The 22,327-nt window shown below is 33.1% G+C and overlaps 1 protein-coding gene across 2 annotated transcripts in view; it reads right to left on the reverse strand.

The window, feature by feature from the left end:
• Window positions 1-22,327, reverse strand: part of LOC131547866 (WD repeat-containing protein 70) — a 78,351-nt gene that overhangs the window by 47,104 nt on the left and 8,920 nt on the right. For both annotated transcript variants that reach the window (XM_058788611.1, XM_058788612.1), the window contains exons 8-9: window positions 20,298-20,451; window positions 14,293-14,369 (exon numbers count right to left, since the gene is read on the reverse strand). In XM_058788611.1, coding sequence (XP_058644594.1) covers window positions 14,293-14,369; window positions 20,298-20,451 — 231 coding nt within the window. The remainder of the gene's footprint in view (window positions 1-14,292; window positions 14,370-20,297; window positions 20,452-22,327) is intronic.

A 22,327-nucleotide genomic window follows, 5' to 3' on the forward strand; every position in this document is an offset into this window, starting at 1 on the left:
ATTTTAAATAAATACAATAATGTAATGATATGTGACACGCTAGCATAGATGTCAACAAGTTAAACTTCCCGAACTAATACAAACCCGATTCCAAAAAAGTTGGACAAATTGTGAATAAAAACAGAATGCAATGATGTGGAAATTTCAAATTTCAATATTTTATTCAGAATACAACATAGATGACATATCAAATGTTTAAACTGAGAAAATGTATCATTTTAAGGGAAATATTACATCTCAAAAAAGTTGGGACAAGGCCATGTTTACCGCTGTGTGGCATCCCCTCTTCTTTTTATAACGGTCTGCAAACGTCTGGGGACTGAGGAGACGTTGCTCAAGTTTAGGAATAGGAATGTTGTCCCATTCTTGTCTAATACAGGCTTCTAGTTGCTCAGCCGTCTTAGGTCTTCTTTGTCGCATCTTCCTCTTTATGATGCGCCAAATGTTTTCTATGGGTGAAAGATCTGGACTGCAGGCTGGCCATTTCAGTCCCCGGATCCTTCTTCCACGCAGCCATGATGTTGTAATTGATGCAGTATGTGGTCTGGCATTGTCATGTTGGAAAATGCAAGGTCTTCCCTGAAAGAGACGACGTCTGGATGGGAGCATATGTTGTTCTAGAACTTGGATATACCTTTCAGCATTGATGGTGCCTTTCCAGATGTGTAAGCTGCCCATGCCACACGCACTCATGCAACCCCATACCATCAGAGATGCAGGCTTCTGAACGGAGCGCTGATAACAACTTGGGTTGTCCTTGTCCTCTTTAGTCCGGATGACATGGCGTCCCGGTTTTCCAAAAATTCGTCTGACCACAGAACAGTTTTCCACTTTGCCACGGTCCATTTTAAATGAGCCTTGGCCCAGAGAAAACACCTGCGCTTCTGGATCATGTTTAGATATGGCTTCTTTTTTGACCTATAGAGTTTTAGCCGGCAACGGCGAATGGCACGGTGGATTGTGTTCACCGACAATGTTTTCTGGAAGTATTCCTGAGCCCATGTTGTGATTTCCATTACAGTAGCATTCCTGTATGTGATGCAGTGCCGTCTAAGGGCCCGAAGATCACGGGCATCCAGTATGGTTTTCCGGCCTTGACCCTTACGCACAGAGATTGTTCCAGATTCTCTGAATCTTTGGATGATATTATGCACTGTAGATGATGATAACTTCAAACTCTTTGCAATTTTTCTCTCCGCAGCATTGGGGGAATTGGTGATCCTCTTCCCATCTTGACTTCTGAGAGACACTGCCACTCTGAGAGGCTCTTTTTATTCCCAATCATGTTGCCAATTGACCTAATAAGTTGCAAATTGGTCCTCCAGCTGTTCCTTATATGTACATTTAACTTTTCCGGCCTCTTATTGCTACCTGTCCCAACTTTTTTGGAATGTGTAGCTCTCATGAAATCCAAAATGAGCCAATATTTGGCATGACATTTCAAAATGTCTCACTTTCAACATTTGATATGTTATCTATATTCTATTGTGAATGAAATATAAGTTTATGAGATTTGTAAATTATTGCATTCCTGTTTTATTCACAATTTGTACAGTGTCCCAACTTTTTTGGAATCGGGTTTGTACACAGACTGAAAAAGGTGCCAAAAAAATCCTGTCAGTTTCCAAATTTGAAAAACATTAATACATAATTCAAGATGCTTGCCATCGTTTTCACAGTAAAGGTGCCTGGTGTGCTGCTTTTCTCTGCTGTAGAAACATTCCCACAGCAAATGAGGCAAATAATAATTAAAAGTGAAGAAAAGTGGAGAAAATGCAGTTTAAGAGCAGCTGAGAGAAATGAGAGTCTGAGAGAATAATTCATGGGATAATCATTTATAAATCGGATGAGCAGATCTCAAGAGCGCAGCGAGGTGTCTGATGTGTTTTTGACATTCTGAAAAAATTGACTTTTTGTGACATTAAATGAAAATACTGTATATTTATCAGATCATGCGAAGAGTTTCTAGAGCAGTTTTCTGGATTTTTTTTTTCCTCATTTTGTCTGTCATAGTTGAGGTATACCTATGATGAAAATTACAGGCCTCTCTCATCTTTTTAAGTGGGAGAACTTGCACAATTGGTGGCTGACTAAATACTTTTTTGCCCCACTGTGTATATGTATATGTATATATAAATAAAAAACTGTATATTTATTAGATAATTATTATTTATCATATAATTGTTCATTTATTTTTCAGATACTGATTTATTATTTATTTGATAACTGTTCTTTATCCATTTAATTATTTGATAATTAAATGAATAATTATTTGAAATATTATTTGATAATATTTATTTATTTAAATAACTGAATGAATGAATTATATTTTTCACAGATAAGTCAGTTTTAAACGGTGAATCAATAATCAACGCATTAATACAGAATTCAGCTGAAGTTTGACTTCAAAAGCGCATCATCCGATCAGATTTCAGAGCAAGAATGATCTGTTCAGGATCACGTTTGAGTGATTTAAGTCTCTGTGTGACCCAGCGATGAATCAGAGCATCATTCAGAGCTCACAGCGTCTCTTCAGTGAGTCAGAAACGAGAGAGGACGGGACATCAGCATGACAGGCAGATCTGAAGATCCATGAAATTCACATTTTCTTCCCTTCATCTGCTGAACACATTACAGCTGTGAGCGGCACACGGCCAAACGCAGTCCAGCTCCATCACATGACTTCAGATGAACCACACCTGAACACAGAACAAGCTGTGATTGGCCGCTTCTCTCGTCAGTCAGACAGCCACTTCCTGTCTAAGTGGGCGGTTCTTCACCACAATTAACTGCATTGTGGATCAGACAATAAACACTGATAATGTTGGGCTCAACAATAAAGGTGAAAATGACAAACAATTCCAAGTTTGTTATTTGCCACAAAAACTGTTTATGAATTAAATTTCTTGGAGTTTCTGAAGATACATTACAGCTGTTGCTTCCAATTTCATTACTATATAACTACAGTTGCAATGCAAAATTATCATTACAATGCAAAACTACACATTATAAATAAATGAATATAAAATACAAAAATACAAAAATAAAAACATAAATGTAAATCTAACATTATATAATAAAAAGTAAATATAAAATATATAAAACATAAATATTAAATTTTAAGTTCATAATAGTCAATATATGAGGTAAATATATAAATAAGATATATAAAATAAAATATAACGCTTTTATCCAAAGCGTAATATAAAATGTAAAATAATTAAACATGTATAATACTATGAACTACTACTATATAATAATGCAAAATTAGCAAATGCAACTAATATATAAAATATATTATATATATATATATATATATATATATATATATATATATATATATATATATATATATATATATATATATATATATGTAAAAAGTAAATGTACATCTAAAATTGTACAATAGAATATATAAAATATAAATATTAAATACTATGTTCATAATATTAAATGTATAATGAAAGCTAAATATACAAAAATAAAAGTATTAAAATATATGCATTTGTGTTTACACATTTAGTGACTTAAAATGTGGAATACAACAAACGATTCATTTTAAGGAGGCAATAACTTGAGTGCGAGCAAGAAAAATTAACATTAGGTATGTGAAATTGTTATAGAAAATGTAAAATAATTAAAATGCATCATATAACTGATTACATAATTTTATAAATATATAATATTTAATAAATAAAATAATCATAATTAATATAATATGCATATGTATAGTAATACAAATTACATTACAATATAGTTATTACATTATATAATCATTATATAAAAATAATAGATTATGAGAAATAAATAAAATGCAAATATACAATTATATATTAATTAAATTGTTACTGTATAATATAAATACAATAAAATTTTATTATACAAAATTTATACTGTATACAATAAAAAATAAAAAGATATAAATAAAAAATAAAATGAATAAATATTTATAAATTGTTACTTAAAATATAAAAATAAAAATAAATAAACGAATAAAATAAATAAATTTCAGAATACATACAACGTTAATAAATAAAATGTATAGATAATACATAAATACTATGATAAATAAATGATAAAAATGTATGTCTTTTTATTTGTTGAACATTTTGAATATAACAGAACGTATTAATAAAAATTGTAAAAGTACTAATTAAAACTACGCTGGAAGATGAATTAAACCGACACACACCAAATATGCCTATATTAGCACACATTTACACAGACTAGCCACTTAAAAACAGCCCAGACTGAACGCAAACGGCCCCTAACGCTCCTGACACAATCAGACGGATCCCACTGCGGGATTGTGTTCGGAGACACTGGAGAACTTCTCCGGATGGATGGAAATAAAGCACAGAATTGAAAGGAAGCTGTTGAAAGCGGGCCGAGTGTTTAACAGCTCACTGATTCTGAAGAGCTGCTCGTGAGAGCGTTTCAAGAAGACGTTATTCATCTGTATCAGCGTCCCAATGAACGCAACGCGCCCCATTTCATCACATTTATAAACCAACGCAAACACAGGAGAATACATCAATATCTTTCTCAACATGCTAACTGTTTATCATGATTTCAAAATAAAAGCTCAAACCCTCGCTCTCGGTTTACACTTTTTGATGTCCACATACTCAAGAAATTACAGCAGCTGTAGCTCTTCTATCATAAAGAAATGGCCGAATATTAAAGATTAAGTGGACATTTAAGTAACTAGCATGTTTCTAACATGATTAGCAAGTGACTAGCATGTTTCTAGCATGATTAGCGTGTTGCTAGCATGTTTCTAGCATGATTAACAAGTGACTAGCATGTCGCTACCATGACTAGCAAGTGACTAGCATGTCGCTACCATGACTAGCAAGTGACTAGCATGTCGCTACCATGTTTTTAACATGATTAGCATGTCGCTAGCATGTTTCTAGCATGATTAACATGTTACTAGCATGTTGGTGCCCCCTGCAGGCCTATAATTGCAGTACGTACTTTAGCTCTATTGTTTATAATACATTATGTATTTTAACAGTTTTGTTCAATAAAACCATATGATTACTTGCTTTTACATTTTAAATGCTTTTACTTGCATTTAAAAACTAATTATTATTGCCTCGTTGCTATTATATATGTATTTTAAGTAGTGCTATCAAACGATTCATTACATCCAAAATAAAAGTTTTTGTTAACATAATATATGAATGTGTGCTGTGTATATTTATTATGTATATAACACACACATATATTATGCAAACAAAAACATTCATTTTGTATGCGATTAATCGTTTGACAGCACTAATTTTAAGTCATTTTAAAGGCTATTGTTCAATTAGGTATATTTTTATTACTACAAAAAAAAAAAAAAAATTATTAGAATGATCCGATTACTTGATTAATCACCAGATTACTCGATTACCCAAATAATCAGAGTGACAGCTCTACTTCCATTAAGGCTCGGAGCAATTAAAGGGCTCATTGTCTGGGAATGGTCTTAATCATCAGCAGAGTGCTCTGAACGATACGCAACACTAGCTCTGTGAGGAGCAACCCATTCAGACGTGACCCCCGACACGCTCACGGGCCACAGATCGAGTTCAGCACACATCACCACACTTCACATCAACTCTGCCATGCGTCAAAGATGCAAAATATCTACTGGGACTCTTCCTCACATACTCTGGAGACATTCATTTCTGAAATATGAAAGAATCATATTAATGATCCTAAAATCTGGATATCAGTTCACTTCACATGACCAATCACATAACGGCTATTTTATTTTGCTTGCAAGTACTGCAGCTAAAAAATGTATACTTAAGAACAGGAAATCTGAGAACCCCCCTGAGAAAATATTGTATTCTGTTACTGTATTCGGTTACTGTATACTATACTGTAATCGGTACTGTACTCCGTTACTGTATATTATACTGTATCCGGTTACTGTATTCTGTACTGTACTCTGTTACTGTATACTATACTGTATTCGGTTACTATACTATACTATGCTGTATTCTGTTACTGTATTCGGTACTGTACTCTGTTACTGTATACTATACTGTATTCGGTTACTGTATACTATACTGTGTTGTTACTGTATTCGGTTACTGTATACTATACTGTATTCTGTTACTGTATAATACACCGTATTTGGTTACTGTATACTATACTGTATTCTGTACTGTACCATGTTACTGTATTCGGTTACTGTATACTATACTGTATTCTGTACTGTATTATGTTACTGTATACTATACTGTATTCTGTACTGTATTATGTTACTGTATACTATACTGTATTCTGTTACTGTATTCGGTTACTGTATACTATACTGTATTATGTACTGTATTCTGTTACTGTATACTATACTGTATTCTGTACTGTATTATGTTACTGTATTCTGTTACTGTATTCTGGCAAAAACCCACAGACTTGGACTATTTGGGCCCCTTTTCTTGATGCACTACCTTTGTTAGGTTTTAATGATTGACCAGTTTGTATTAATTGTTGTGTATTTTTCCTTTCTCTTATTTTCTTGCTTCATTTCTGGCCATTATTGTATTTATTTATTATTATCATTCATTATTATAATTCTACCTTTATTTAACACTGATAGGACAAATGTTTTGACAAACATTTAAGACATTTATACCATGTTTGGTTGGAAGGGGGCGTTGTTCATTGTATTTCTTTTTGTTTTGTTTTAAGTGTTAAAAAAGGAATCTTCTGATATTTTTAGTGCTTTTGCATACTACATACATGTATATTCCTAATAAACAAATCTTTACAAAAGAACATGGGTCCCATATATTGGTGATGGTTATGGTATGTAAAACTCACTGTTTCTTTTTGTTGCAATTATTATTATTTGTTTTTTTTCCTGTTAATAAAAATGCCTATAAATAAAGTATTCAAAAACACACACACCCCTATATACACACACACATAATATTTTATAAGTAAAATAAATTACTGTCAGATTAAAAAAAAAAAATAATAATAATAATGAAATGAGCAAAGATGATGTCATCATTGGTGAGCGTTGAGAAGTTATCTGATCGCAGAAGAGATGTGTTTTACAGTCCTAATACTTCTTACATATCAGAGATGTTTGGCCAAAGCCCCGGAGGTTAATTAACTCCGATAAGAGCAGCAATTTAGCAAAGATCCCGAGCATATGGGATATCTCCTAATCCATCTTCAGCACTATACGGCCGAAACAAATGAGTGCACGACTAAAAATACACTCCGAACAATCAAGATCTCAAAAATGTTAAAAACATTTAGAAATACAGTCCTCCTGAACGTCTGTCATCACGGTCTCTGGGTCCTTTCCAGAAATCAGCCTAATTTCAGCATCACCTTTCAAAACAAAAATGAGACCCTGGAGCACAAAACCAGTCATAAGTGTCAAGTGAGATTTATACATCATCTGAAAGCTGAATAAATAAGCTTTCCATTGATGTATGGTTTGTTACGATCGGACAATATTTGTAAATCTGGAATCTGAGGGTGCAAAAAAACTAAATACTGAGCAATACTGAAGTTATTAGCAATGCATATTACTAATCAAAAATGAAGTTTTGATATATTTACGGTAGGAAATTCACAAAATATCTTCATGGAACATGATCTTTACTTAATATCCTAATGATTTTTGGCATAAAAGAAAAATGTATAATTTTGACCCATACAATGTATTGTTGGCTATTTCTACAAATACACCTGTGCTGCTTATGACTGCTTTTGTGCTGCAGGGACACATATATTTCACCAGTGCTTATACACACGTATTAAAACTGATCCATCCCACTATTAAGGCTCCGCAGTGTTTATTCTGCAGGAGAAACACAAATATTACAGCAATAAAGTGGAGGAGAGTTTTGTGAGTAGAAGCTGTAGCAGGTGGCAGATCTCCAGAGCTTTTAGTGTGGAGCCAGAAACCTGCTCTCACTGCAGCGCGGCATGATGGGAATCCACGGCATTCGGACCGCGCCGGGATTTTACCGCGTTACAGCTGAGAGAACAATGCAGTGAGGGTCACGCAGAGGTCACCGCAATTCATCACCTGACAGCCGCGAACGAAAGCTGAGTTCACCGACTCTGGAGAAACTCTCAGAGAAAACTTTCCTCACGCTAGATTTTGCATAAAGAAAATTAAACATTTAAAATTAGGATTTAACAAAAACAAATACTTGAATTGTGATGTATATTGTGCAGCACAACTGTTCTCATCATTGATAATAATCAGAAATGTTTCTTGAGCAGCAAATCAGCATATTAGAATAATTTCTGAAGATCATGTGACGCTGAAGACTGCAGTAATGATGCTGAAAATACAGCTGCATCACAGAAATACATTATATTTTAACAGATTCACATAGAAATAATATTTCACATTTTTACTGTATTTTTTAATCAAATAAATGCAGCCTTTGTGAACAGAAGAGACCAAATCTTGCCCATCACAAACTTTTGAATGGTGGTGTATATGATGCTAGTATTTTTTAATTTAAAAAAAGAATTAATTCAAAAAATAAAATAATTTATAAAAATAAAAAATCTTTGTATTGAAGTAACAAGAATCATTTTGAATGATAAAAATCACAAAAGTAAAACTGGATGCGTCACAGTCACGAGAACTGAGGAGAAAATAGGCTTCATTTACTTTATTCAGAAAAGAATTTCTCGAAACTCAATTTTATCCATTAGGATATTGAACATATTTTACTCATATTTTATAAAAGCTAAATAAATTATGAATAAATTCAATACAATTTATAAATCAAATTCAAATAAACCATTATATTTTTGATTTAATATTTTTAGAAGTGCAGCTATATTAAAAATTGTTATGTGTTTTATAAATATAAATATAAATATATAAATACAATATATAAATATATATAAAAACAATTAAAATTAAATGTATAAATAAATAAATAAATAAAATATTAATTAAATCAATTATAAATTAATATAATAAATTCAAATGAATACATTCCTCTTAATATTTTTAACAGTGCAGCTACATATGTGAAAAATTATTTTCATATGTGTCCGTCTTGCCCAGGTGATCTTTACTAAGCGCCTCCGCTTCACTAGTGAACTCAGTTTGTGTGAGGTCATGGGAACGCGATCTCTGTTAATGAAAACTACAGTTCTGCTTTATGTTTCTATGATTCATGATGTCTATTAAAGGCCCAGCGGTGCTGAGAGATGGTCTTAAAGAGCGTTTCACTCCCAAACGACCCGATCGGTGTTTGAGCACTAAGGGACCGGGGACAGTTTTGTGCAAAATAAGACACTAAAGAGGCTCTGGCAGCAGGAGGGTCAGATGACTTCATCTTTATCTGTGCTATTATCAGCCCTCAAAGCCACACCGCTGTGAGCGATCAATGAGCGTGCATGTGTGCGCTGAAACCTGCTCTATTTATGACGGATTCCCCGTCTGCAAACACCGCAGAGGAGATGCATTCAGCTCAGACGGGACCCCGATAAAACAACGCTTCACCCCAGAAATAATGTGTGTAATCAGGCCGTCTGCAGAAACACACTTATCCACCGGAAGCACAGGTCCGCAGAGACGCAGTCGAGACAGCAACTTTTTTAAGTCGTCACAGCATGAAGCGAGAGACTTCAAAAACAGCTAAAGGACTGGAGAGACTTTCACTAGCAAACGTTTACAAGAATTCAGTAAAAAAACGAGTAAAATGTTTTACTAATTTAAAAAAAATTATATTGTATTATATTAGATTAATTATATTACAAAATAAATATGAAAAAATTCATATTCAAATTCAATTCGAAATTAACATTTTAACTTGATCTGGAGCTAGTAAACTCATTTCATCAAGGTGGCGTTGTGTGAATTAAATTTAAAGAGAAACTATTTGGTATTGGATATACACTACCATTCAAAAGTTTTGGGGTATACATGTGTGTCCTTACACACACACACACACAAACTATAAATATATATATTTTTTTATTTATAAAATATATTTTATATTTAATTGTATTGTATTAAAAATATTATTATTTTTATATTTAATTGACTAGTTGTAACTAAAATGTAAAAATGTAACAAATTAATTGATTGCAACTACTTACCTTAAAAAAAATTTGTATCTCTTTTTCAGTGTGTATTAAATATATATTTATATTTAAATAACAAAGAAATTTAAAGTGAGATTAAAAATAAACAATTAAAATAATTCATTTAAATTTCTATTCATTAATTCTAACCCTATTTCTATTAACCCTGAGAAAAAAATAAAATAATCACAGTTCCTACAAAAATATTGTGCAGCACGACTGTTTCCAACATTGATAATCAGAAATGTTTCTTGATCAGCAAATCAGCATATTAGAATGATTTCTGAAGATCATGTGACTCTGAAGACTGCAGTAATGATGCTGAAAATACAGCTGCATCACAGAAATACATTACAGTTCAACAGATATCACATAAAAAACAGCTGTTTTAAATTACAATAATATTAAACAATTTTTACTGTATTCTTGATCAAATAAATGCAGCCTCGCTGAGCAAAAGAGACTCTTTCAAAAACATTACAAAAAAATCTTACAGTAGTTTAGATAGCGTAGACTTGAGTTTGTCCACACGCTGTGCGCTGCTGAGATGATGTTGGACAGAAAACACTTCATTTAGCTGGTTTGTGTTTCCAACAAAACTACATTTCCCATCATCGCCTTTGACAGCACTAGAGCAACACAAACAAGCTTTCAATGTCATTCCAAACAAAACCACATCCAATGACTTCTCAACTTGTACAAGTGATAAAACACCCAAAAACACCTAGTTTCAGTCAGGTCAGACTCGAGGTCCATCCATCCCATGAACCCCGAGGAACCGCTGGTGTCAGTCTGTCAGAGTAATCTACAGCGAGCAGGACGGTAATCGCACCAAAGCGTCCATCTCGACCCCTGCGTGGCCCCCGTTAACCCCGCACCGGCCCGTCACGGGACACATGTGGCCCCTGTTGAGCGCTGATATAACGTCCCGCTGGGGACGCTCACTTCTGCAGCTGTTCCTCGAGCTCCTCTGAACGCGTCTGCGACATGCGCCGCTACGTGCCACGGGACGACTTCCAGAATCTATACCACAGCCACATCTGTAACGCCACGCTTCAGACGTACAGTAAAACCAGCGCGCTTTTATAGTGAACACAACCAGGGCATGATTTGACGCAGGTTTACACGCATATTAAATTTCACAGGCCTGTAGTTTGGAGGCTGTGAACAAAACGAGCAAACGCAGCGGCGCGACAAACTACATTACATTAGTGCAAGTGAGAAAAAACATACAGCGTGAGCAGTGCTGGCTAAGTTACTCTAAAAAAGCAATTAATTACATCTTCAACAGTGTACTGTACAAATTACTCTCTCCAAAAAGTATTTAATTACTTGTTACTACACTCTTAAAAATAAAGGTGCTTCACGATGCCATAAAGAACCTTTAACATCTGAAGAACCTTTCTGTGTCACAAAAGCTTCTTTATGGCGATTCTTCAGATTATAAAGAGATGGTTCTTTTATGGCATCGCTGTGAAGAAGCTTTTAAGCAGAATTGTGTAGGATTAAGGATTTAGAATAAGGTTTTCCAGAATAATGCATTGATATGTGCTTTTTAAGTAATAATAAACAAACAATATAGCAGTAATATTCATGCTAATAACCAACTAGTTAATAGTGAGAACTGGACACTAAAGTGTTACCAATATTTTCATAAACTCAAAGTATTAAAAGTGAGAAGGGTGCATAAAAAGCATGCATTTTAAAGTTAGGCTTTACATTTTGATGTTGAATCCATTATTGTATTGTATTGTGTATAAATGTTGTACAGTCTATATACAGCAATAAGTTCAATTACATAAGAAGTAACTAATGAAATTACAGAAAAAACAAGAGTAATCCCTTACTTTACTTTTTCAAGGGAAATTACTGCCATAAATACTATTTTAATTCAAGAAAAACCTTAAAATGCGATCGAAGAGACAGACTCTTATCTTGAGCTGGTCAAAGAACGAACACAGTCTAATGACTCACTGAATCTGAATCAGACTCACTGATGTTAATTAGAGGAAACAAATATTCATTTTTTGTCATAAATTATAAATAATTACGGACTGATTCTTGAATTGCTGAAAAAAGTAGTTTGACAAAAATCACTGCCATAATTGCTGATTTAATCCCTAAAATGTGAACTGACTCATCTTACAAACGACTCACTGAATCATTTACTGACTGCCATAAACATTACTTTAACTAAAGCAAAGCATTCAAATGTGATCGAAAAGATTCTTATGAATAAATTACTCGTATGAACAGATTCTTGAATTGGGAAAAAATTGCTCAAAACAGCTGATTTTTCTGAACAGATTCTTAGCCCTAAAAGGGGCGACGTACAAACATGTGTAGGTCTCGTTTCTTGGTTTCATGTTGAAAGGGTGTTTGTTGTGAATATTTAGACTTTGTTCATGCATTCTTTGTTTAGCTCACGGACAGCATAGAGGGAAATCTACTCATGCTGGAGCAGACTTACGGTTTAAAAAGCTGTTCAGCATTAGCTTATTAAGTTTACACTGAAATTTGATGAATTAAATACTTACATATTTTGTAATCTGTCACTAAATGCGTGTATCTCAGGAGATACGTTGCTCTTTTAGGAGTATAAATCAAGATATAATCACATATATAGAGACTCTGTGGCTTGTGTTTTAGAAAATCAAATGCAAAACATATTGTTGGAAAGGTCTGACAGTCAAGGCTCCATATTTGGTGACTGTTGTGTAACAGAAGTGATCTTGTGACTGAAGATGATCGATTTGTGACACAAAACTGCATCAGAAAAATTCAATAGAGTTTGTGTGAAACCCAGAGGTTATTTTTGGTATAGAGCCCAAACAAAATCTTTGTGATATCAACTTCAAATTTGGAACATAACTTGATTAGACATATGGCTTTGATTTATAGCGATTTAAAGTGCAACATATTTTACATTAAATAAAAAAATAGGTTTACTGCATTATCTTTACTGCAAACTTAAACTTCTATAACTTTTTTCTAATTCTTTATAAAGAGACCAACCAATGACTCTAATGAACAGATTCTTGAATAAATAAATAAATCAAAATCAGTTACTGACAAAACTACTGCCAGAATTGCTATTTTAATTGAAGAAAAACTCAAAAGATGTTATCAAAACAACTGATTTTTATGAACAGATTCTTAAATTGGTTAAAAAAAATAAATTAAAAAATAAAAACCTAATCAGACTCACTTCACTCACTGGATGAATGTCAGAAACAATATTAAAAGAAGCATAAATGACTCCTATGAACAGATTCTTACTTTGGTCAAGAAGACAAAGAGAGTTTGTTTGAATCAGACTAACAAACGACTCACTGAATCTGAAGAAAGACTGACTGGATAATTAAAGAAAAACATTAAAAGATGATCAAAAATACAGATTTTTATGAACAAATCATACTTATGGAGCGATTCTTGAAATGGCCAGAAGAACCTGTCTGAAAAAAGACTCACTGAATCACTAAATCTGACTCACTTGCTTAATGACTGCCATAAATGTTATCTTTAACAAATATAAATAATTGACTTATTCTTATGAACAAATGACTCTTATGAACAAGGAGTCATTAGGAGTCAAAAGGAGTTGCTGTTTGAATCAGACTATCAGATGACTCACTGAATCAGAATTAAGACTCACTAACTGACTGGATAGTTAAAGAATAAAAGATGATCATTTGTATGAACAAATTTGTTTTATGGAGCGATTCCTGAATTGACCAAAAAGACCAGTGTGAAAAAAAGACTCACTGAATCATTCAATCTGACTCACTTTCATGATGACTGCCATAAATGTTATTATATTTAAAGAAAAAAAACATATCGGTTTAGTTTAAGTTATGAGTTATGAGAATGGATTGTGTTTGAGGAATATATTTCAGAGCTTATACAAACGTTAAATTTGATTAAGACAATCATGCATTTGGCTCCATGTTGTTTGGAAAGTTTCAGTGACTAACATCAAACTTTAAATCACTCACAACAAGCCCAGTGAAATACCCACAATCCCCTGGGATTATGGGTTTTCAGAAAGGCCATGAACACACTGAAGTATGCAAACACAGAATGCCGAGGAAACAAAGCTCAACACTCAACGTGTGCTGAGCCACGACAGAACGAGACTCTTCACACGTTCACTAAACGCCAGGAGAAACCAGCTTAATACGACCAAAGGATCCGCACTCGACGACTCACCCGTCATTGGAGCAGGTCAGGAACTCCTCTTTAATTTTGGGATGCCAGCAGCCATCGTTCAGCATCGCTGTGTGACCCTACAAGACCACAGACGACAGATTAACATCATAATCAGGATGCAAATAAAGCAACATTCAATTTGAATCATACTCAAAAATAAATCAAAATAAAATATAGGAATAAAATTAAAACATAAATAAATAAATATATAAACACACACATACATACTAAGTAAAATACCAATAAATAATTTAAATAATACTAATAAATAAAATTTAAATCTGAATGAAATTCAATAGATAATTTGAATCATTAACAAATAAATAAATATAAATATAATTACAATAAATCATTTGAATCATATTAACACATCTGGATACAATTCCAAAAGTTTGGTTCATGTTAATAAATAAATAAATAAAAATAATTTGGATCATATTAATAAAACAAATATCACATTAATACATAAACAAACAAAAATAATATCTGAATAATAATTGAATTATATTAATCATTTGAATTATAATTTAAATTTTATTAATACATTTTTAAGAATCTGGATAAAATTCCAAAAGTCTGAGAAAATAAATAAATAAATACTAGAAAAATAATTTAATAATTTGAATCATGTTACTAAATAAATAAATAAAAATAACATTTGCACAATTCCAATGAATCATTTGAATCATAATACATAAAAATAATATCTAAATAAAATTCCAATAAATAATTGAATCATATAAATAAATAAATAAAAATCTGAATAAAATTCCAATAAATAATTTGAATCAACGTCAACGTGTCAGCAAAGTTGATTATATAATATAATAAATTTTTTTGGTCTTACTATGGATGATTAATGTAAATTATAAAAAAAAAAAAAAAGGTACTTTAGAATTATTTCTATCTTTCTTACTAAACACCACTACTAATAAATATCAGCCTAACATGAATAAAACAATGTTCTGTCCTACAATATTTCCTGATGAATGAATGCTCTGTTTCACATTCACACTCTACAGAAGAAAACATGTTTCCAATGTTGACTCTAAAGTGTTAATTTAGACACAGGAAATGAGTCCAATCGAAGAACAGGAAATGCATCAGAACGCTTTCATAAAGTCATTCTGAGAGAATAAATAAAGCTGTCAGTGATTGTCTGTAATGATGAGCACATGCTGCATTGTTTAAAGTGCATTATTAAAGCGTGCCATTCATTTGCTGCATCACAACAAATATGCTCTGAATACTTTATTGCAGCATTTGTTCATGTGACCTTCACGACGCCCAAAGATATCTGGCTCCATCCTCGCGTGGTTTGACTCAGAAATGCATTGTTAGGACGGATCATGCATCACAACTACTTCCTGTCAGTCAGTGACTAAACAGGAAACAAAAGATGGTTTGTTTGGAGCTACTGACCACAGACGCAATATGACTGACCGCTAATAACACCCACAAAAACTATTAAATATTGTTTTTGTTAAATGAAATAAAATATAAAACTAAAAGCTTTAAAATAAGTACTAAAGTTGAAGTACTAAAATTCTTTTTTTATTATTTTTTATATTAAAATTATTATTTTAGCTTAATTATTTATTATTTTTTGTGCTCTTGTTCTTTTTATTAGTTGTGTTTTTTTTTATAATTACGATTTTTTAAAATAGGTTTTTGAAAGAGTCTTTTCTTCTCACCAAGGCTGCATTTATTTGATCAAAAATACATTGAAAATTGTGAAATATTACTACAATTTAAAATAACTGTTTTCTATGCGAATATATTTTAAAATATAATTTATTCCTGTGATGCAAATCTGAATTACTATCATTAGCGCTCAATTATTAATAATGGTTGTTATTATTATCATCAATGTTGAAAACAGTTGTGCTGCTTCATTTTTTGTGGAAACTGATACATTATATTTTTTTAGGATTCAAAGATGAATAGAAAGTTCAAAAGAACAGCATTTATTTAATCTTTTGCCACATTAGAAATGTCTTTACTGTGACTTTTGATCCATTTAATGTGTCCTTAATGATCAGAAATATTAATTACTTTTTTGTTTTTCAACTAAATATTACTTACCCCAATGTATCTCAGTTTCAACAAAAATATTGTGCAGCACAACTGTTTTGAACATTGATAATAATCAGAAATGTTTATTGGGCAGCAATTCAGCATATTAGAATGATTTTTGAAGATCATGTGACGCTGAAGACTGCAGTAATGATGCTGAAAATTCAGCGCTGCATCACAGAAATACATTACATTTTGTGAACAGATTAACATAGAAAACCATTATTTTAAATTGCAATAATATTTCACAATTTTTTAATGTGTTTTTGATTAAATAAATGCAGCCGTGGTGAGCAGAAGAGAGCAGAAAGTTGTAACCACCCCCCCCCCATTAAAAAAAACAAAAAAAACACGATTTCTAAAAAATAAACTAAAACGAAAAAGTTATATTTTTACATACTACAATAGTATACAAGTGTGTCTGCCGTGTACGCCAAGTGTGCTCACATGTGGAAGTAATAACTATGATAATAAAACACTGCATTCAAGTATTTCTGTTATGGACGTCCAGTTGGCATCTTCAACAGCAAAACAAGACATTGACAATGATTGAAGAAAACAATATTTATGTCTGAGGCTGAAATGCTCTCGCAAGGGTACATAACAAACCCAAAGAGGAGAGAAAAGCTAATTCCAATCAAAGCCACACTACATTAGTGACGCGAGCATCGGTCATCCACTGATTACAGAGGGACAGTGTGTCTGTGGACGGGCCGAAGGACCAGGTGCAATATTTAGTGTGTGCTGGCCTCTCTGATGTAGTTCATGTACACCTCATTACGCCTCAGTCAACAAACAGCGTCCAGATGCAGCAAACAAACAGAGCGTGAGAACTGAGAAGCTCTCCGAGCATGTGAACAAGCAGAGCAGACACTGAGACAAAACGCATCTATAAGACGCATACCGCTTTGTCTCTTTCTGACCCTTATAATAAAACCCTTTCACTCAAAATTAAAATTTGCTGGTAAAATGCAAGTCAATGGCACAAAATGAATCCCCGTGGCTCCTGACGATGAGGTCTTATGAAGCGAAACGATCGGTCTGTGCAAGAAACTCAACATTATTACCTGTAATCCAGAGCCTCAGGTTCACGAACGAATCATTCTTTTGAACCAGTTCTTTTTGGTAGGGATGTAACGATATCAAAATCTCACAATATGATAATATTGCGATATGAAGTCCATGATACGATATTTATTGCAATAAAAATAAAGACAAATGAAGAATTTGAAAAAAAAAAGAACATTTTGTACATTTTCAAGTTAAATTATTCTGTTTAATGCGCTTTGAGAGCTTCAACCCGTGTTCTTAACTAATAAAACTTGAGTCAGAAAAAACTCTTTATTTGTGATACACTGTCTCAGTCTAAACTACACTCTCACTGGTGTTTCAGGAAGACAAACTAATTAGAATATTATAATAATAACGACAGTAATAGCCATATATTGTAAAACAACTGCACTGTAAAATAAATGAAAATGAACAGGTGTATTATTCCTGCTTTACACTACAGTAGAGAAATCACAATACTTCTTTCCTCATTTCTACACTTGAGAGAGATATTTTGAAGTCGGACTGCGTTTAAGCCGCCGCTGTCAGTAATTCATATTCTGCACTTTAAGCTTTTATTTTGAAGGAAACTCCAGCTTCAGTGAAAACAAAAACACGTCTCGCTACAAATCTAGTGAAACGCTGAAATAAAGCAGAACTTGGTTCCCAAACGCGCGCTAAACTCACAGAACGTGTAATAAAGGAGTCGACTTCATTCATTCAGTGAGACGCGGAAAACACCGGATCACCAGCTGATCGTCTGAACCAAGTGCAGCTTCGCTTTAAAACACACTTGATGAACAGATTATATTGTGCTTTCGCTTTGAGTTCCTTTCACAGATACTGCGCCAAAACACCACTTTAAACACAACTTTAAATATATATTAAAAACTACACTTTTACGATCTCGTTCACAGCATCTGGGTGTTGTTTGGGTCGTTCTGAGAATTCTCTAGAATTGTCTTAAACGACTGCGTTCCTAAATAACAGGCATCCGCCTCCAAAAGCAGTGACTTTATTGTGTTTCGTCTGCTCGCTCTGAGACACATGTCATTTATCATATGAGAAAATATTATATTTAGTGGCTTCTCCTAGTTTTCTTTAGCATCAGTTAATCAGGACGTGACGATTTTGTTCTCTTTGACTCGTTGGATGGAAACGGTGCTTTATTCAAAAATGTTTTATGCGATATTCCAGTTGTGTGCACACGTTAAATTCGCATCTTTGGATGGAAACATAGCTACTGAAACAGCTGGAGTCGGACTGATGAGCCGCTGATATGAGCCTGAGTGAACCCAACACTTCAATAAAGGGGTGAAATCAACGTTTTAATGCTTTCTCATGGTTTATGTACAAATGTGATCCGATGAAGAAGAGTTTATTCCCTTTATATGCTTTCACATCATTATTGGGTGCTTCGAAAATATAATTGCGTATACATTACATCATCGAGTGATCATGTAAACAAACCGGTGAATTGTTTATTTGAAGCAGTTCACTGAAGTAAGAATCGGTTCACAGAAAAGAATCGTATGTCTCTGTTTGCCTGAGGCTCTGGATTACAGGTAATAACGCTGTAAATAATGTTCAGTTTCTTGCACAAACTGATTGTTTCGCTTCAGAAGACCTCAATATGAAGAGTTTATTTGCAAAAACAGATTGCAAACACTTAATTTTTGTAAATTTTCATAAATTATGTTTTTTTTTTATTGTGCATTCCAAAGTAATATCAATCAAAGTGCAGTTGGGTTGTTTTGATTAAGTAATAATAACTCAAAAAAAAAAAAACAATACAGGTAACTTAAATTAAAGTTCACAAAGTATTTTTAAATAAAAAAATATATATATTATATAAATAAATAAATTATATATATATATATATATATATAATCAGAACACTTAGACCTACTAGAGGAACTTTTGCCTATGCTTTTAACAAAAATACCACAGAAAACAACTAGACTTATATACATTTCAAATATTAAAGTGTTAAAGACAAGTAAACAGTCTGTAATAAAATAGGAACAAACAAATCAATTAGTAATAGCATAAATACAACTGAACTAAATTTCAGGCACAGAAACTGTACTTAAAAGTTTAAAAACACTGCATAGTTTTCTTTTCATAAATGAATATAGATTTAAGTTATTAAAGATATTCAGTCAAGATCAGTGAATGATTTTCCTTTGTTCTTTGATTAACATTAATAACAGGCAGTGTGTTTATTAGGCTGCTGTCTCTTTAATACCGAACGCATGCAGATCTAAAAATACTGTACATGTGTGCTTTCTTTCTCATCTGTTTACGTTCACTTAAGACAAAAGCGGCTGTGTTTATGATGATACACTGATGCAGTTTTCTGCACACTGGGAGATAAATATGAAAGAAGTCAGTTCCGGCCCAGAACAACCTTTTCTGCAGAGAAATGCACGCAAACAAGGTGCAAGTTCTTTCCGTTCCTGCACTTAAATCGTTTTAAAGCACATTAAAATGTGAACGCAGGAATCGAAATGCCTGGTTCTTGGAAATTTGGAACCGGTTCTAAAATGGAACCAGTTTTCCGTACCCAACGCTAGCTATACGTGGAGAAAAACAAAAAGTGTTTTTTTTAAAGTGGTGTTTATCGGTTTTTGCAAATGAACTCTTCATATGTTGTTAGGAGCCATGGATATTAATTTTGTGTTTAATCGTATGCTTTTTTGACTCTCAAAGTGCCGGCAGCCATTGACTTGCATTTTAGGTTTCAGCTAAAAATCACTGTTGATTTGAGAAAAAAGAAGTCATCTTGGATCGAGGGTGAGTAAATGAACAGCAAATTTGAATTTTTGGGTGAACTATTCCTTTAAGATTTCTATATGCAAATGAGTCTTTAAAGTTACCTTGGTATTGGCCATGTCCACAATATACTGATCTCCTTTGACGCATTCGAGGACCTGGAATCCGTCACGGTCCAGAACTTTGGCCTGCGAGTTTCCGGCCACCACCAGAATAACGTCCCCGGTGATGCTGTACTGCAGAGACTTGATCTGATGACTGCACACACACACACACACACACACACACACACACACACACACACACACACCCCAAAATAAGAATAAATCAAAAAATTCAAATTTAAAAAAAATAAGGTCAAATATATTAATGGTCACTTTAATGCAATTACTTTTTATTTAAATAAATTATAAGCTGCACTACAAACACTACCATGATGCATAAATACAATCTAAATAATATCTCATTATTTTTGCATTACAGCAACGGAGAGAGCGTGCTTCACTGTCATTAAAACGACAAAAGCAAAAAGTATTAAAGGTCATAAAAAGTCTCAAGTCTCTTTGTTCTGGTGTGTAATGTGACCCAGCCGTGTTCATAAGCTGTGCTAACACAGTACAAGCACAAGATAACAGCGCAATCTGTGCAAACTGAGTCCAGTTGGAAGCGATTCATCATCTCTGCGCTGTTTGAGAGTGAATTGAGCACAATTAGAGTCAGATTGAGCGCTGCGGTCCTGGAGAGGCTGTAAACGGTGTCAATGACTCTGTGAGAGCGCAGAGAAGAAGAAAACACGGCCATCAGAGGCAGAGGTCTGCTGTAAATTCCTGTTACCCTCTGCGGGTCAGCGGCTTTATGGGCTCCACATGGACCGCGTGTTTGCTTTGGCCGCTCTGTTTGCCGTCTGCTGGTAAAAAGATGCCACCGTACCTGGGCTGATGAACTCGTTAATGTGCCGTGGCGCTTTAGTAAATCGCACTCGGGCTCAGTCAATTAGAGTTCAACATCTCGAGACAATTGGGTTCCACTTTTAGGAGGATTTCAAGGAAAAAGACATAAGACAAGAACAAAAATACCCAGCATCTGGCTGCATTTAGCTGATTTGAGCGGAGATCGAGGGCCTGTTTAAAAATAGGCTTTGTATGGAAAATGTGATTGCGATTTTATTTTCGCAATAAGCTTAACTATAAATTAATAACTAGAACATGTCAAATGCAAAAAAATATACTAATCGCAAATATAGGATTCATTTTCTACATGTAAAACAGTTTTATTATTTATTCTCATTAGATTTTCATGACTGTAAAACACTATAAATGCTACATATGTTTATCTACATAAGCATAAGATAAATGTATCAAATATTACCATAATGTTTATTTTTTACATACAATTTAAATAATTTTGATAATATTATATTGTAATTATGTTTTTGCATTCAATTAATGGGAATTTGAGAATGAAAATGTAACTTTCTGGATATAAAATATTTTTATTTTATATTATACATCTCTATAAAGTTATTTTAATTTCTCATTAGATTTTCATTCCTTTCATTTATTTATTAATTATAAACACTACATATGTTTATCTACATCAGCATAAATTAAAGGTGACAAATATTACCATAATGTTCATTTTTTATTATACAACTTAAATAAAAATACGGTCATATTTTTGCATTAAATTAATGGGAATTTTAGGGATAAAATGTGCTTATCAAGAAGGGTGCAGAAAAAGCATGCATTTTAAAATGTTGATGTTTAATCCACTATTGCATTGTATTATATATAAATGTTGTACAGTCTATATACAGTATTAAGTTCAATTACATAAGAAGTAACTGTAATTAAATTACAGAAAAAACAAGAGTAATCCCTTACTTTACTTTTTCAAGGGAATAGTAATTCAATTAAAGTATTACAGTAAATTGCTGCATTAGTGCGCACCTCTACAGGATCGCGAAGTCAAACATTCAGATATCAAACGTATTTATTTTGTGTCATTTCATGAACAAAAATCAGCCGGCTGCATAAAAGTTAAGAGCTGTTTGTGTGCAAAATAGAGCGGCACGATTCTGAATAAATTGAAATTAAAAAAAAATAATAATAATTTTAAATGGAGGTTGTAGTTC

This window comes from Onychostoma macrolepis, chromosome 10, assembly GCF_012432095.1.
Source record: "Onychostoma macrolepis isolate SWU-2019 chromosome 10, ASM1243209v1, whole genome shotgun sequence".
In the NCBI taxonomy this organism is placed as follows: Eukaryota; Metazoa; Chordata; class Actinopteri; order Cypriniformes; family Cyprinidae; genus Onychostoma; species Onychostoma macrolepis.